The sequence below is a fragment of the Mercenaria mercenaria genome, chromosome 12 (assembly GCF_021730395.1).
Source record: "Mercenaria mercenaria strain notata chromosome 12, MADL_Memer_1, whole genome shotgun sequence".
NCBI lineage: Eukaryota > Metazoa > Mollusca > Bivalvia > Venerida > Veneridae > Mercenaria > Mercenaria mercenaria.
The window spans coordinates 11,656,717-11,674,294 of NC_069372.1; the positions used below are offsets into that span (position 1 = coordinate 11,656,717).

The 17,578-nt window shown below is 35.7% G+C and overlaps 1 protein-coding gene across 1 annotated transcript; it reads right to left on the bottom strand.

Annotated features, from left to right (window-relative positions):
* Positions 1-1,153: 1,153 nt before the first annotated feature.
* LOC123533807 (uncharacterized) lies at positions 1,154-8,896 on the bottom strand. The gene is made up of 4 exons (XM_053518946.1): positions 8,721-8,896; positions 8,013-8,091; positions 4,089-4,172; positions 1,154-1,624 (listed from the first exon to the last, which is right to left on the bottom strand). The coding sequence occupies exons 1-4, from the start codon at positions 8,894-8,896 to the stop codon at positions 1,154-1,156; spliced, it is 810 nt and encodes a 269-aa protein (XP_053374921.1).
* Between the last annotated feature and the right edge of the window lie 8,682 nt (positions 8,897-17,578).

Genomic DNA, 17,578 nt, shown 5'->3' on the forward strand with positions numbered 1-17,578 from the left:
CTGTGTCTTTAAGACGTTCATCCAAACAAGTTAATACTTACATTTCTCAAAATGTTTTTGACCTAGAAACATGTAACTTTGCAGAAGTTAATGTTTAAGTTGTGCAATTGGTGTTAAAGGTCATATTTACTTAAAGTAGACAATGATTATGAATAGAAAAAGGCCCTTTCAATAATTATATAATATATTATATAATATAATATATATATAAATGTTAAAGTCTGTGCCGGAGCAAGTAAATTATACAGAAAAAAATAAATAACATTACATGGGTTACTTAATATTTGCGAACCGGTTTCGTTTATTTACTCATCAGGGCAAATTATATATATAAACATTGCTGTTCCATAGTTTGTGCTATTTAACTGGTCTATACTTAACATTATATTTTGCTGGACTTAAATCAGAACTTGAAAAACAAAATATGAAAATTTATTTTGGATGTCATGTAATAAAACATTTATTGAATGGTTGCAGGTCAATAGTCAAAACTATTTGCCTTTGGATCTTGGGCAATAGTTTTGACTGTTCACCAGCGAGCAGTTCAATAAAATGAGAGACTTGTAAATATTGTCTTAGATGATAAAATGCAGGCATAGAATATTTGAAAATAATATTTGAAATAATATTATATAGAATGTGTACATATGAGTTTCAATATCAGTGTACAGCAGAATTATAATGCCTCTTGAAACACTAAGCCAGGCTAATATACAAAAACAACATAAAGCTGCCTATTTTTATTTTAAGACAATATCAAATACACTATCAACTGTTTTCAAGGAGGCTATTCTGTAAAAGACAGACATTAACCATGTGATGTTTAACGGAACAAAATATAGTTTGATTTACAAACTAAATGCTATTTAACTTGCACTGAAGTTTTATTTGAATGTCATTATTTCATATATACTATGTAAACAATACTAGAAACACATATATTCATGAAAATTCCTTGTGTGATTTTAGCATTTATTTAATTTCCGGCGATTTTCATTTTTGTGAAGTTATAATGCCGTGCCACTGCTTTTGAGAGTTTTATGATACACAGATAAACACTGAATTGCACATTCTTTATGACCGAAAATAAACTTGTGAAACATATTAGATAAAAAAAAACCCATCGAAATGCCACTATGTACAGCTTTAACTTTTATTCCTTGAAAATAGCAAATACAGATGCCACTGCTATAAGAGACCCGTTAGAGTATTGCCCCGTGGCAAAGGAGTCAGTGCCCGTGTTCCATACACATTGACTTCCAACAAAAATGCTTTGGTCTGACTTGCTTGATATTGTTACCATAGCAACAAATTTGTATCGCGGATATTTCATTGTTTTAACTTTCGCTTTGATACTCTCAGAAAGACCTTTTGACAATATACTGGCACGTTTTGGGTCATAGGTCATTCCTGTCAAAGTTGTTGCTAGGATACGGTTTATTTCTCGACTGACCTCTGAGGAGTTGAATTTTCTCATTGGTATATCCATGGTTATGTTACCCTTTGAAGCTAGAGTCCGTTGGCGAATAATCTTCATTCTGTTCAAAGAATTTAGGACTGACGTCATACTTGTTACAGTAGGCTTGACGTCACCGTCGTGCTTCGACATCCTTTCTGAGTCATACTGAAAAAGAGTTGCAAGTATCGTTGCGTTTTTGTCATTGCTTATACACACTAGGTAACCCGATATGTTCGGCGCAGGATGCTATGTTCGGCGCAGGATCGATACATAGATTTGAAAACTTTAGTGGTGTTAGTGTTATCCTTATTTCGGTCTATAAAAACAATTAACCAGTAAAATCACCTTACTAGTCTTATCACGTAATAAATGAAGTTTCCAACATCGCCTCTTTTTGTGCATATGGTGTATTTCAAACTTAAAAATCTTCACTAAAACACCGATTTAGACATTATGATTTGGAAGGTTGACAGGGAAAAGGTTGAAAAATATAGTCCATATAGATATTGGCTTTGTTTTGCAAAATTTTCAAAGAAATGTGGCTATAAACTTTAAAATTGCTGAAATTTGCGTAAAGTTTCACATTTAACTTCGCCGTTTTTGCTTAAAATGGTACGGTGCCCCTAAAGTGACATGTTACGCACTATTTTTCCACTTAGGTAATGTGAGACTTTTTTTTATTTCGTTTAAACGAAATGATTTCGTTTTAACGAAATAACTATTTCGTTTAAACGAAATGATTTCGTTTAAAAGAAATTATTTCGTTTTAACGAATTAGTTATTTCGTTTAAACGAAATGTTATTTCGTTTAAACGAAATAACTAATTCGTTTAAACGAAATAACTAATTCGTTTAAACTATTTCGTTTAAACGAAATGATTTCGTTTAAACGAATTAGTTATTTCGTTTAAACGAATTAGTTATTTCGTTTAAACGAGATAGTTATTTCGTTTAAACGAAATCATTTCGTTTAAACGAAATAAAAAAAGTCTCACATTACATTATTTTTTGCTGTTGGGGAGGCAATTTTCAGCACTTTAATACGAATTGAAATTACCTGGGCTTTATAGTACAGCATGTCAGCTTTTAATCTATGAAAAAGTATTTGAGCTCTGGATAAACACAAATCCCACAGGGGTCCGTAACAGACCATAGGTACATTGATAATTTTGGAACTTCATCAAATCGCTCAAAATGTCATTTTTGATGTTGTCTGAGAGTGTCAGTATATGCATCAGATGTAAGATATAACCGTATTTGAGAGCTGCAGACCTAGACATTTCAGAAATATTTTCGAAATAAGTTTCGTGTAATAAATGTTGTTTCTACGGAAGCGTGAAAGGGCCATCAGACGCTAATACGTTTTAGTACGTTAAGGCTGCGGAAAGGATATAGCGTCTCGTGTAAACGGTTTCCGATCTGTATCGTTCGTTTCTACAGATACTTGCGGTCTGGACAAACTACGACCCTGTCCTGGTCTACATTTTAGCCAAATGCAACAAAGACCATTGCACAACATCACAACAGCTCGCAATATAACAATTTAATCGAATTGAATCCACATTTTTTAAAATCACAGAAATACCCGCTGATCTATAACGATAAGATATCAGTGGGTATTTTTTATGATAATAAAAGTAGACCAGGGCAGGGTCTTAGCTGGGCCAAACCCCAAGGATCGGTGTTCTTTCCCACGACGTTTGTCGTTACTTACTCAAACATACGTAGAGTGTACTAAGAGGCAGGAATGAATACACAGCTCAGGCGGCCATACAGTGTAATATTTATAAATTATATCGAATAACTCTTGTTCCAAATGCTATTAGATACCCTATTGAAACTTTTACACAACTTATGAATTTCTAAATTTCATAGCTTCTGGAACCGACATTTTACCTACCATACTTGGAAACGGAGATATATAATTTACATTAATTGCGTATACATTTGTGTTAAAGTAAGCTTACTGAAATATTCTCATGTTATGTAAAGCTGATATAAACAAAACCAAACAAAGTCCTAGATCGATGTAGCGAGGCTATATAGAAGATTTATAAAAGGAATTGTACAAAATATATTTTTCCTACCGCAGAAATTCAAAATTTGAATTAAAATTTTGTTCGGGCATTAAGAAAATTATGAATAAATTGAATGGTAGAAATTAGAATAATCTCTCAGGTCCACAATAGTGTATTTACTAAATATTTTATGTACCAGAGCTTTTGGATAAAAAAAAATGTGATTTTTTTCTCCCAGAATGAGAAGCTAGTTATAATATGATCCGAGCCATGGGAAAACCAACATAGTGGCTTTACGACCAGCATGGATCCAGACCAGCCTGCGCATCCGCGCAGTCTGGTCAGGATCCATGCTGTTCGCTTTCAAAGTCTGTAGCTATTAGAGAAACTGATAGCGAACAGCATGGATCCTGACCAGACTGCGCGAATGCGCAGGCTGGTCTAGATCCATGCTGGTCGCAAAGCCACTATGTTGGTTTTCCCAAGGCACGTCTCATATTTAGTATCAAGTACCCTGTTTCAGACGTTGGGAAAAAAACAAAGCTTGTTTCCGGAATGGGAAGTTTACGCAATTGGCACTAAGATAAAGATGCGTCGTAGAAAATACTCACTGTATTGGTTGAATGTTTGTCATCGGGTCTATTGTTCCTTTCCGACGCCGCCGAACCAGCTCTAGAGTTCACCAATATTGGTTTCTGTAGTGAAGAAAAATACATATATAATACTTTTCTAAGAGATGCTCTTTATGGTAATCAACTAGATTGATATAAAGTATGAGAAAGGTGATAAACAGTTATTTTGACTTTGTAGCTTAAAATATTTGTTGTTGTTTTTTTGTCTGAAAAAGTTTTTGTAATTGTCACAAACCCATAATTCTGATCGAAAGGCGATCTTTCAGCTTTAATCGTGCAATATCCTGGATGCACACGGATAATGTTCCAGGCACGTGCCTGGATACAATGAATGCTTTCCGCAAGCCATATAAAAAAACTTAGATTAAACATGAAGTAATTTTATATCCCACCTCAATGGTTATGGAGTGATACAAAATGTAATAGGAAGTCAAGAGTCTAAACCACTCAGCCTGCAAGCCTCTAATTTTATTCTGGCTTAGTTCATCAAGGTCGTCAAGGTTTTTATCCGTTCTCTTACATTATACGGAACAGTAAGCAACATTTATCATTTTAACATACAGTAGCTCTAATAAAGTCAATGCACAACTTTGTGCTATATGTAATGACTGCCATGCGACACACATAGACGCACGCATACACTCACTCATGCGCAGACGCGCACGCACATATGCACACACACGCACAAGCACGCATGCACTCCCACCCCCACCACACAAAACCAATTGCATTTGCCTCACAATCAGTTATCTCAAATTATTTCCTTTATTACATATAACTAAACTGACTTTTGAAGAAGTCATGAAAAGTATCAGCTTTTTAGTGCCTGAATTGCAATGATAAACAACGTTGTTGTTTTTTTTACTTAAGGTATCCGATCCACAAATAGGTAAAAGTTCGATGCCTAGTGACCCCATGTTTTTTGTATCATTTGAATGAGTTGTGTCAGCTGAACAAGAATTAGTAGATAAAATGACCATAAATAATATGCACGAATCACTACAGTCCTGTTTTCGACTGCGAAATGATAAATTTTACACTGTTATATTAAACTAGAATTCTGTTGAACTATCATTGAAGACTATAACGTAACAAAAATAAAAAATCTATACATATTTTTGTAATGTAATTTATATTTTCTTTTTCAGTAGACAATACACTTTCAAATGATACCACAATTATATAAAGGGCTCTACAAAATTATCTAAAATACTTGCCGTTGTTTTTGTGAGTAACCGCTTTAAATCCATCTTATTTTTAAATACAAGTTAGCGAAGATGTAAGGCTCTTTTGAAATAAACTACGGTGTTTAAACGAGAGCTCTCAATTTAAATATGTAAATAGTGAATTTCCATTTTTGAGTTGTGTAAATATTTTATGTATTTCTTTAATTACTGTTGTTTGTAACAATGTCCACACTTTATCCTAAAATAACGTGAGATAAAAAGGGTGAATTGTGGTTTATTTACACGCTTTATGTTGATTTGTAAACAAAACTAGTATTCTCAATTAAAGTGCCTTTTGAAATGCTGTTTAATGAAATGTGTTACATTAAAATGATTGTAAATGCATAATTGTGGTCATAATTGAAAAAGTAAATAGAAATTTCTTGTCCATTTTTTGGAAGCAGATTCGGGAGTGATTCAAATAAGCAAATGACCTCAGCTATCAATAGTTGTATGTACCATGCCATTTTCGATTAGTTCATAAAAAACATGCTTTTAATATGCTAGGTATCACTGAATCAATCTACACTGTTTTAGCAATACATAATTAGAAAATATGATTTGCACTAAAGTTTCGTCCTATTGCATTTCGTCATGTCACGTTGTTAGCTTCGTTATGTCGCTTTGGTGCGCGTGCCAAAAAGACGGACAAAACTTTCACAATGTCGTTATGTCGCGTTGTCGCACGTGCTAGGACGACAGAATCGAAATGTGTTTAAAAAACGCGAGCACATCAACGCGACATAACGAAATTTTTTAATAAGCTCACATAATATACATTTGAAATCATTTTTTAAATTAAGTAAATTTGCTTTCTAGGCAGAACAAAATTGTAATGTTGTCATTAAAAGAACTAAATCGAGACGACACACTCGAAACTGACATCACAAATGACGTCACACGCCGATAGGGAATATGAACGTCAAAACCCTAACACCAACCCTTACATTTACCTCTTAAGGACATATATGCAATAAATTCTAGTATGTGTAAGACATACGGTGGCCATTCATAGCTCTTGTTAAACTCTTCTGTAAAATGCTTACAACGCGAAAGCCCATTATTGTATGTTTTATATGTGTTATTAGAAATGGACGCCATACATAGGCCTAAGTTATCAATTTCTGATTGAAAATTCCTAGAAATGAAACTGGGATTTCTCCCGGTTGCGATGATGCTCCAACCGGTAGAAGTCCGACAGGACGATTGCACTGGAAACGAAAAATGGCATCTGCGATTTCATTACGGGTGGATGAAATATGGAGAGCCTTAAACTGAATACCAGACTTTAAGCGTGTAAAGAACTAGCTGACGTATTAGGTTTGTAACTTTTTGTAATGATCGTGTATTAATAATATTAACTAGAGCATTGTTATCAGTTCTACATAGAACTTTCTTTTTGTGCAAGAGATGATCCCCAAACAGGCAGAGCCAGCTTGACTGGAATGAGCTAAGACTTAAGTAAGTTATGTCTTTTTAGACCACACACGGCAATTCGAACGACCATTTAAAAAAAACAAAACAAAAAACAAAAAAAACAAAAAAAAACAGGCCCCACATCCGTATTCTCTATTGCCGTAAACGATAGAGAAAACACTACCGTTTTTATGCCGCTGCTCACTCGCTGTGCGTAAACGGTTTGCAACTGGGCTTTGAAGTAAGATTTTTCTGAAAGAGCCAACCATTTGAAAAGAAATTTTTTTTTGAAAAAAATCCGGACCTGGAAGCAATGTACATGTCAAAATGCTCACCTTTCTAATGGCTCATTTTCACAGGGACAAAAGAAAATTCAAAATGACTTTTTTACATTTCTTTTTCTTAGAAAACACAATCATTGTAGCATATTTAAATGTATATGGCTCATGGTCCTATACTATAGGTAAGCTACTGCCATCTGTGATTGAAAGTTCTACCAGCTGGAATGGCTTTACAAATAAAATTGAGAGACTCTACTAATAACTGTAAATGTTATTCTCTCCCTAATTAATTCATTAATAATTAGATACTATCCAATGTAGACAAGTGGAAGATTTCTCAAAAGTAACAACCTTATGGCATATTTTTTTTATTTTTGAGATGGAAGTCTGATGGGTGCACGGGAAGTAAATCAAAATCTGCCTTGATGTTCTTTTACATTAATAGTGCCCCTTTACCTATACCTCTGAACCAGCTTGACAACATTGTCGAATTTAGAATACTGAACCGAAGTTATTTCTGAATCAATGAATTTATTTATACTAAGTGATAGAGGGTATGACAGGTGTGTGATAACTCGTTTTTGGTACTAAACCACAAAGATTGATTCTCAAATTAGAAAAAGGTTGGTCAGAAAATGGACAAAAACATTTACTAAACTTAATTATCGATAAACTTTTACTATGGAATATTTTTTGGTACATGAAGGCAGATTATAGATTTTTAAAATGAAGAGGAATGCGAGGGCCCTTATACCGGGCGAATTCTATTTCAAAACCATTCTGAAAACCATCTAAAAGGTAGGTCGTTATGCTTAGATCAGGGTTAATCGTCCAACCAAAACGTTAACCTATCAGTTTTTATAGGAGTTAAAACAAGGTCCCATAGATATTGGCGTGCTCTGCTTGACTGCAGTATGGTCGATTTTACCTGAAAGAACCTAAATTATGAAAAGCATTGAAACTGGCCTCTTTTCTCATACCCTCGTGGTGATGGATTCAATCGGGAATGAGATGTTGGGAGTGAATAACATAAGTTGTAGAACTTGCTTCACAATCGACCTGAAATAAATCAGTATACGAGTAAACTAAAAGCAGTGTTATTGTTATCAGAAAGCCTGCACTTGCAACCTGGGTGATTTTGTGCACATTTTAAACATTTGTGCTCTAAGTAAACTTGTACCTTTGACATAGACCCTTGAAATTAAAGTCATAACATGGGCATGCTTCCGCACGCACTATACTATTAATGATAGTGCTGAGATGCATCAATTCGGTGTCAATTACTACCCATGCAACTGCTTGAATAAAAAGACGAGACTTTAACATCCTTGTTTTCCGACAGTAAAGAACGTATTTCAATAAACTCGATACTTTCACACGAAAACACAAAACTATAAAGCGAAAACACGAAACAAAAAAATATCGCGTTTTCGTTCTCTTAATATCGTGTTTTCGCCCTCGATTTGCCATCGTCTTTTCGTGTTTTCGCCTTCGTGGTTAGTAGGGCGAAAACGCGAAAACACGATATTGATAGCGCGAAAACGCGATTTTTTTGCTTCGTGTTTTCGTGTGAAAGTATCGCGACAACGCGAAACTGTGATGGCCCCAACGGAACACCGTAAAAACATGTACATTCATTTAACTAGCTGCCTTTGGGGTAAAGGACCAGGAACTTCTGGATGAAGAACCCTTTCACCTGCGCTGCAGGGGGTGGGGGTGGGGATGGGGCTTTATATAATAGCATCAAACGCAGCTTCAGTAGCTGCTGTGGCCTCCGGCGTCTGAAATATACAGCTTTCTTAATCGTCGACAGCGGATCCGCCGGGCAAACCACGGCCTTCCTTTTAGCTTTCACTTTAGGCATCTTGGAAACTTTAAAATTAAGATCAGTATTATAAAATAATTTTAATGTTATAATATAAATGCATTTATTATAGACGCATAAAGTTTTATGTGTTCTGTATTTTTTAGATTGTTGTTGCTTTTCCATATCAACATTGCAAATATAATCGCGATGGTTTCTGTAAAGGGGGGATTTTGACCTTAGATATGTCAACGTAACAATGTCACTACCGTAGCATTAATTCATACAGCTACCATCAGTCGAATGAATACCGTTCATTTCTGCAATATATAAGGCACTGTGTCATAAATGATTAAAACAGTCATATACAATTCACATCAATAAGTCAGATCTGCATTTTATGCATTTGTTTTGTGCCGGCGTATAAACACAACTGACAAACAAAATGTATCTGTTATGCGCCGGTGTATAAACACAACTGACAAACAATTGTATTCTGGGAAATCTATGCAATGGGAAACAGAATAATTGATATAAACACTATCACGTTTGATCTGACGCAGAAATGTCCATAATCTCATACAGGTATACCTAAGGCCTAAAAAATTCTTTGTTTCCGGTAACATGCTAAAAGATTTAGGGTAGCTAGGTCGAATTTTTGTGCCCCCCAAGAGTGGTGGGGGCATATAGATTTGCTCTTGTCCGTCCGTCCTCCGTCCGTCCGTTCTTCCGAGAATGTTGTGTCGCGCCTAGCTCCAAAAGTATTTGACGTAGAGCCACAAAACTTTACAGGAATGTTGGTCAGCGTGTGTAGTTGTGCACCTGGGATTTCGCGTCCGGATTCATTCAGTCTTGTAGGAGTTATGGCTCCTTACTTTGTAAAAAAAAAAGTCATTTTAGTGTTGTGTCGCGCCTAGCTCCAGAAGTATTTGACCTAGAGTTACCAAAATTTACAGGAAGTTGGTCAGTATGTGTAGTTGTGCACCTGGGGTTTGGCGTCCTGATTCATTCAGTCGTGTAGGAGTTATGGCCCCTGACTTGGTAAAAAATTGGTCATTTTAATGTTGTGTCGCGCGTAGCTCCGAAAGTATTTGACATAGAGTCACCAAAGTTTACAGGAATGTTGGTCAGCATGTGCAGTTGTGCATCTGGGGTTTCGCGTCCTGTAGGAGTTATGGCCCTTGACTTATTTTTTAAAAAGTTTTTTCATTACACAAGACCAGACTTCTTGTCCAGACTTACTCAAAAAAAGTTTGTGAAACATGTATGTTAAAATGTACTTGACCTAGAATCATATAACATTAGAGGATTGTTTTATAGCCTGTGAAGTGTTCTCTTTAGGATTTTACTCAGCTAGGCCAGAGTTATGGCTAAGTAAGTGAAAAATACACATAAGGTTCTTGAAAGTTTGTGTTGCAAACATCTTAAAAATTATTTAACCTGAGTCATAAAACCATGTTACAGTGGCAGGAGGGAGGGGGACACCTGTGTCCTACGGCCACACATCTAGTTTTTATTATTCTAGTAGACTTTCCGGAAATTATTTTTGTCTCAAAAAATGAATACAAATATGGGGGTTATGCCTATAGACCAGCAGTAAGTTGATTTCTAATATCACTGACCATGTTAAAAGGGGGTTATGCCTTTTTTGCAGTTTTGCAACGTTTTATTATAAAGTTGCAAAAACTATTCTCCAAGGCCATAAAAACATTTAAATCGGGCCAAACATTTAGAGTAGGTAGGGATACCGGAAACAAACATTTTTATGCCTAATGTCTGCTTAATCGTTTTGCTAAAACGCAAAAATGCGCTGAGGCTTTTTTGCGTAGTTATGGTTAACATAAAACTGACTGAGGTTAGTTCATTTATATGCCAAATGTGTCAGGCTGCCTTTAAACTGTTTTTGTATGAAAGGCTGGTGCGCTTTTCTTATTGTCAAATGCTAAATGACAAATACTTAATGCTAAATGCCAGTAATTCCATTCTAATTGCCAAATACGCATGTTTTTTACCGGCTAAAACATATATTCACCCAGTTTGTTTCCATTATGACATGGACATGTTTGTTGTAGAAATACTAATATTTATGTTTAAATTAGTTTCTTGTTTTTGTTTTGAAATTCTATGTTCTGAATCTGACAACCCGACGCCTTTGATAAAAATGGTTGATTTTGTATGGCTAATAATGTTAACTAAATACATTGAAATGAACCTGAAAGTATGAAGTTATCAACTGATTTTGAGAAGCATTGAGATTTTGTTCAAACTTTAACTTCTACGGCATATTTGTGTCCCCAGGCGGTATCGATTATACCAAATTGGCCTTTTTGTCGTATGAAGTGAAGTTTTGAACGTCCGAAGATGTGATATCACGAAAGTCAAAACTTCAGTCTTTTTTTAACTACTCTGTCCACATACTCGGCATCAAAGACTGAAATCTGGATGGAGGTACACGGCATGACAGTCATTTTACTTGAAAAATAAATAATAACGCGCGATTATCGTTTGATGGAACATTTATTTTCACTACCAGATAAAAACAATCCGTTTCTGTCTGACACTTTATACCACAGTTGCGTTTTAAGAATAAACATAAAATGGTACTAGTAAGACGGAAAATTCTTTTGAGGTATCAGACAATTTCAAATCTATAATATCCTGATGCGAGAAGTTTCCTGTGCCCGGACCCAGAGCCTTGCAGAGGGCCATTGTGGGTTAATCCCCCATTTGATTCTTACATTTTACAAAGAAAATCGGTCTTGAAACTCGATGTGCCCCCCCCCCCCCCCTCCAATCCCTTGAAATCGGTGACCCCCTTTAAAGAAATTCCTCGATCTGCACATGCTTTACTTATAAAAATAGTATATTCAAACAAATACTTGTATATGCCCACATCTTATTTTGTGCGACAATTTCCTAACATTTCTTGATTGTTTCGCTTGACACATGGTGACTTAGCAAGATGATATTGTGCTGTCAGGGAGTTTGGCATTATACAGAGTCATTTAGAGCGTCATGATGCTAACACGTATAATATCACGAGACTATCTTACTTTTGTTTTAATTCGCTTGTTAAATGTATCCATAACATATGTATATTAGCTTATGTTATCAACATAGGTTAGATTTTCATCAGGTACATTGTTTATGAGTGTTTACAAGTAAAACGCGTATTTTATGTAATTTTAAACTTTTGTGTTTGCTTTATCGCATATATTTAACTTAATTTCAAAGTATTTCAACAAATGCATTTGTAATAGTTGGTGTTGCATGTTTTTGTTTGTAAAATATTAATTGTATACTGTCATCATTTTACATAAAATCTAAATGTTTGGAGCAACACCAACGAGGTTTTACATTGTTCACATTGTTTCGCTTTTTTATCGTAATCGCACTAATATCCATGCGATAATTATATTAATAGGAATGTTTTTATTTAATTTTCATTTTTAAAACCTCTTGTAAAATCTCCGCCCTTTTGGACAATTTATATCAAAATGCACGAAAAAAAAAAAAACGATCATAATTACGGATAAATTGAATAGGCGGATTAAATAAAGTAAGGTCCATTCTAAAGATTGAAATCTCAAGGAATTTTTATCGAACTTCAACTTCATACGTTAACTTCGCAAGAGACGTTGAAGGGGAAGGCGAAGGCGAAGACGAAAGTTGAAATCTCAAACTCTCTAATATCTTATTCATGACGTTCGTCGAATTTCAAAGGTTCTTTCCGGATAAAACTGGATAATTAAACTCCATGCTAGTTATCGTCGTTCTCAGTATCCGAGAATCTTTTGCGGTAAGGATGTGACCTAAAACACTTGTATAATGTAAGAAATGTAGCAAAATAATGAACATGACTATTTTAATCATATGATTTCTTCTCTGATAAATGCAGCTAGGTATGTAGGCTACAGTTACTGTCTCATCATTACGTCAACTTAACCTTTTTCTTCTCCTTGCACCAATTAATATCATCGGAAATAATCATCATATGACAGTTGGTTTGGCTTTGTCTTTTATCATTTCATTGTATTTGTAAATTAGATATAAACCACAAATTAAGTATCGTTTGGAAACTGACTTGCAATCGTCATGTTTTCTTAATTCAGTTGAATGCTCGCATCTCACGTCCTGCAGTGTTTTCTATTTAAAGAAAATACACGCAGAGGATATTCAAGTATTTTCATTCGTGAATGTTTATTGAAAAAAGCACATGTCGTTCTTTAATTGTGGTAGGGACAAAAGAACAAAATAAAAACAAGGACACAAAAAAAAACAGAAAAAAAATCTTTCTTTCCCCATTCATGTTATGGGGGAGATGAAATGACAGGGGGAAGTTATCGAAATCTGCCACCATGTGCAAATGAACGCAGAAGTGGGATGTAAATTCTGCCATCCGGGTTTCGAATCTTCCATTCTTGAAATGCTGTCATTTGTAAAGCATTTACACTGTTGTTCCTTACACTCTACCTTATATCAATGTTATATACGAAATTGACGAGTTTACGTGTGAAAATGACTTTGTTTATGTGTCATAACGACTGAAACAATCGTAGAAACTATTCTGCTCACACTGATTACGGATTGTGATATTTACAATTCACATGATTAATTTTTTTGATGTGCATGCGTTTAATCAAGACTGGCAAACAATTGTTTAATGTTCTGGGGAATCTGTGCAAATCTGTTAAATAACCGCTGGAATATTTTGATCTCACGTGGAAATGCTTAATTTAATCGGGTATTTTGTCTAGTGTGTTACATTAAAAAGTATGCCCTATTGTTGGTCGTTGCTTCTTTCTATTCCGTGAGAACGAAAATTGCTGATCTTCCTGCTTGAATGCTGACATTTTTATTTTCTAGTTCTAAATCAGGTAGTATCTCTGCCAGTAAGCAGATCCTTACATCAACAGGTTTATGACGTAAGACTATCTTTTAACCTTGTCCCTCCTAAATTTCTAAAATGGACTGGTCCATCATTCAATCTGGACAGTTATAATTCAAAGGGGTGTTTGCTGAAAATGTACTAACTCAATGGCGAACAGTGCAGACCAAGATCGGACAGGTCGCAAGCCGCCAGCAGGTTAAAGGTCAACAACAACATATTAACAAACAATTATTGTACCCGTTATAACTGAATACCTCTTTGAATTAAAAAGACACAAAACTGTTAGCTGTAAGTCACTCCTTTGACCAAAAAAAAAAATGCAACGAATTTCTATCTGATGTTCATGCATGCAGCCAATGCAAAAACCATGCCATATACATGTACTCGTATTATAACAAAACAGAATTCGCCGTGTGACTTGGGGACGATAGCATTTTATAGCGATGTTTTATAAATAACACTGAAACCAAAAAAGATTCATGCGATCAAAACATTTATGGACTGGATTTTACGTGAAGCTCGTCCATATTGGCATAATGAATATAAAATCATGCTCGGGGGGTATATTCTACCAGAAACATTCGTCATGTTTATTGACAAAGACAGCAAACGAAAGTGACGTATGCACCATTCTCTAAATTTTGGTTCGATCACTTTTAAGTTTTATAAACTCTTCTTCGTATTTTGTTCGCTATAAGAAGGTTTTTTTTCTTCTGAAAACGTATGATACAGACAAGCAGCAAAATAAAAGACTCTATTTGACTACAGGTAATGGAAGCAGCAGCATCCTTCTTGTTCTGTTACCTTTTTCCTGGGAAACTCATTGACTGAACTCTTTGATCTGAAATAAGCTTTAAACACACCGACACTGAGTCCATGTACAGGAAGACCTATTACATCACATGTCAGTTACAGTTTACTGCAGTGCTAATTAAATGAGCTGCACCATGAGAAAACCAACATAGTCCGTTTGCGACCAGCATGGATCCAGACCAGCCTGCGCATCCGCGCAGTCTGGTCAGGATCCATGCTGTTCGCTTCTAAAGCCTATTGCAATTAGAGAAACCGTCAGCGAACAGCATGGATCCTGACCAGACTGCGAGGATGCGCATGGCTGGTCTGGATCCATGCTGGTCGCAAGCGCACTATGTTGGTTTTCATTTGGCGTGGCTCAAATAAACCGATAAGAAAATCCATTGAAAGTATAGAACGCAACCAGAAATCATTCCAACATGCATCATTATACCACAAAGCAAAAACAATAACAGGAGACAATATAAACGTAGAATTATACTAGACAGTAGACACTACGGTCTGAGGGGAGCAGTTGTCTAGATAAGACGTGGGCTGCTCAATTCGAGTGTCGAGGGTTCGAGCCCTATGCGGTCACGACCATGCCTTCTCATAAGAAACTAGTACTGTTTTTTTTTTCCAGGAGAGGCTGACTCGAGAGTGGTTCCAGTAAGCTTGGAAACCTTCATCACAATCGAGCTAAACGAATGAGTACAAACTAACATTACGGTCTCGAAATATATCCTTGATTCAGAGTAGAGTAGGTCATAATAATAGCTTAGATGGCAATCCATTCCGGTATTACCTGAAAATGACTTGTAGGATAAAAAGGCGTTATTGAACATTTCTAGTTATTGTAGACTAAAAAACAAAAGACGCATAATTTCACTGATACATAAATATTTATTTTTTTTTTTGTCAAGAAAAAAAGAAAGAAAACTGTTTCTGTTTTAGCTGATTTAAAGATATATTTGTTGGGGTTTAAATGTATTATATATGTAATAGTGCTTTTTGCTGAATGCACTCATTTTAGAACACATTGTTACTGCTTCTAATTAGCCAGGATTACTTACAGTTAAACGTTATTTCTGTACAAAATAATTATTGCAAGTGATAATCATCCTTATGGTATTTAAAACAATGAATTATTGAAGGCATTAAAGAGAGACAATGATACTTACATAAAAGTTTTGGCGAACTAGGTAATACATATAAGACATTTGATGATACAATTTGGAATCATCCCAAAACGTTAACTTCTGTGATAAGAAACGTACAGAATGATTGAATAAAACAAAACGTGCTTATTCTGTCATCAAAATTCTTTACAGCTTACATGCCCTCTAACCTCTACTAATATGATATTTTGCTGCAATATCCGCTTTTTTTTCCTTTGAATATGTTGCCTGGTTTATAATTTTGTCTTTTGGCAGTTTCTGTGATATGCAGGTTCCATAACCACAGACCCCCTCTAAATTTCCAGTTTGAATAGTTCTGCCCATTGTTTTCTCGTTTAGAGCAAAGCCATTATTTTATATGGGGACCATACGCCGCTTTTCATGGAATTGCACTCTGTGTTATGCATCATTGAAGGTTCCATGTGCACTGCCGTATGAATACATCTGCGGATGTTTCTAAATTATATTCTGGTACTTATAATATGTTTAAATGTTGAGTTCCGCTCAACCCGGGGCAAGAAGTTTACATTTCCACAACCGTCCAGGAACAGGCTCAATCAAACCGAGCCTGCAAAGTGTTCGTTTATGTCGTGTTGGGCAACCTGTGGTTTTCCACTTAATTATTTTAATCTGTATAAATGATAACAAACACAATGGACTATCTGCCTTTTGAAAAAAAATTGTAGTCCCATCTTAATGCCAACCCATGTCCGATATTATGATGGACAGCGTTGCATCGCAAGCAGAACTTTCCTCATGACAAAACCATTACCATTTAGAGCTACTAAACCTGCATTCTAATATCTAAGAAACGTGTTAGATCTACATGTTATGGTTATACGTTTAATATTTACTTCAGTATATTTAAGAAATAATATATCTCATCCAGCGATTTGTCGTTAAATAAAATCATTGTTTGGAGCTCAGATGCGAAGGAATTATATCTCAGGGAGCAGTGCTGGGTGATATAATAATACGCATCTGAACGACAAACAATGGTTTTGTTCAAGAGCAATTCACTAAATGAGATATATCATTTCGATTCCAAAACTTTGCCATGGTACAAGTATATCCAGGCCACCAGTTCAGTTAAGTATCTTAGTGCTACTTTGGAGCAGAATCTTTCCGGTGATGAAATTGCGCACGGTCAGTGGTTATAAAGTCGAATGTCCGGTTGAAATACTTGCATAGAAAGAGTCAGTTCTTGGATCGTCACACTAAGAAACTTTTGGTCATGTCCTTAGTACAATGCCACTTTGACTATGTTTTTTTTTTCTTTTTGGTACCCTAGTTTGACCCAGTATTTGAAAAATAGCTAGGCTAGGCTTCTGACTACCTAGAATAAATTGGTTCAATTTTTCTTGAATATGGATAATAGGTTTCATGTTGGGTTAGATCAATTCAAGACTATAACTGGTTACCTGTCTCGAGGAGAGTAGATCAGATAACTCTCCGTCATGTGCTTAAAATAAGGTCAGACACGGGGCCTCCGTGGCCGAGTGGTTAAGGTCGCTGACTTCAAATCACTTGCCCCTCATTGATTTGGGTTCGAGCCTCACTCGGGGCGTTGAATTCTTCATGTGAGGAAACCATCCAGCTGGCTTACGGAAGGTCGGTGGTTCTACCCAGTTGCCCGCTCGTGATGAAATAATGTACGGAGGGGCACCTGGGGTCTTCCTCCACCATCAAAGCTGGAAAGTCGCCATATGACCTATAATTGTGTCGGTGCGACGTTAAATCAAAAACAAAAAAAAAAAAAAAAAAAAAAAAAAAAAAAAGGTCAGACACAAAACCCGAGTACCTTAAGGAACATTTTGTACCCCTTACTCATGTGCATGACCGTCGTACCAGATCCAGAGTGTCAGTACTTTCTTCTTCTTC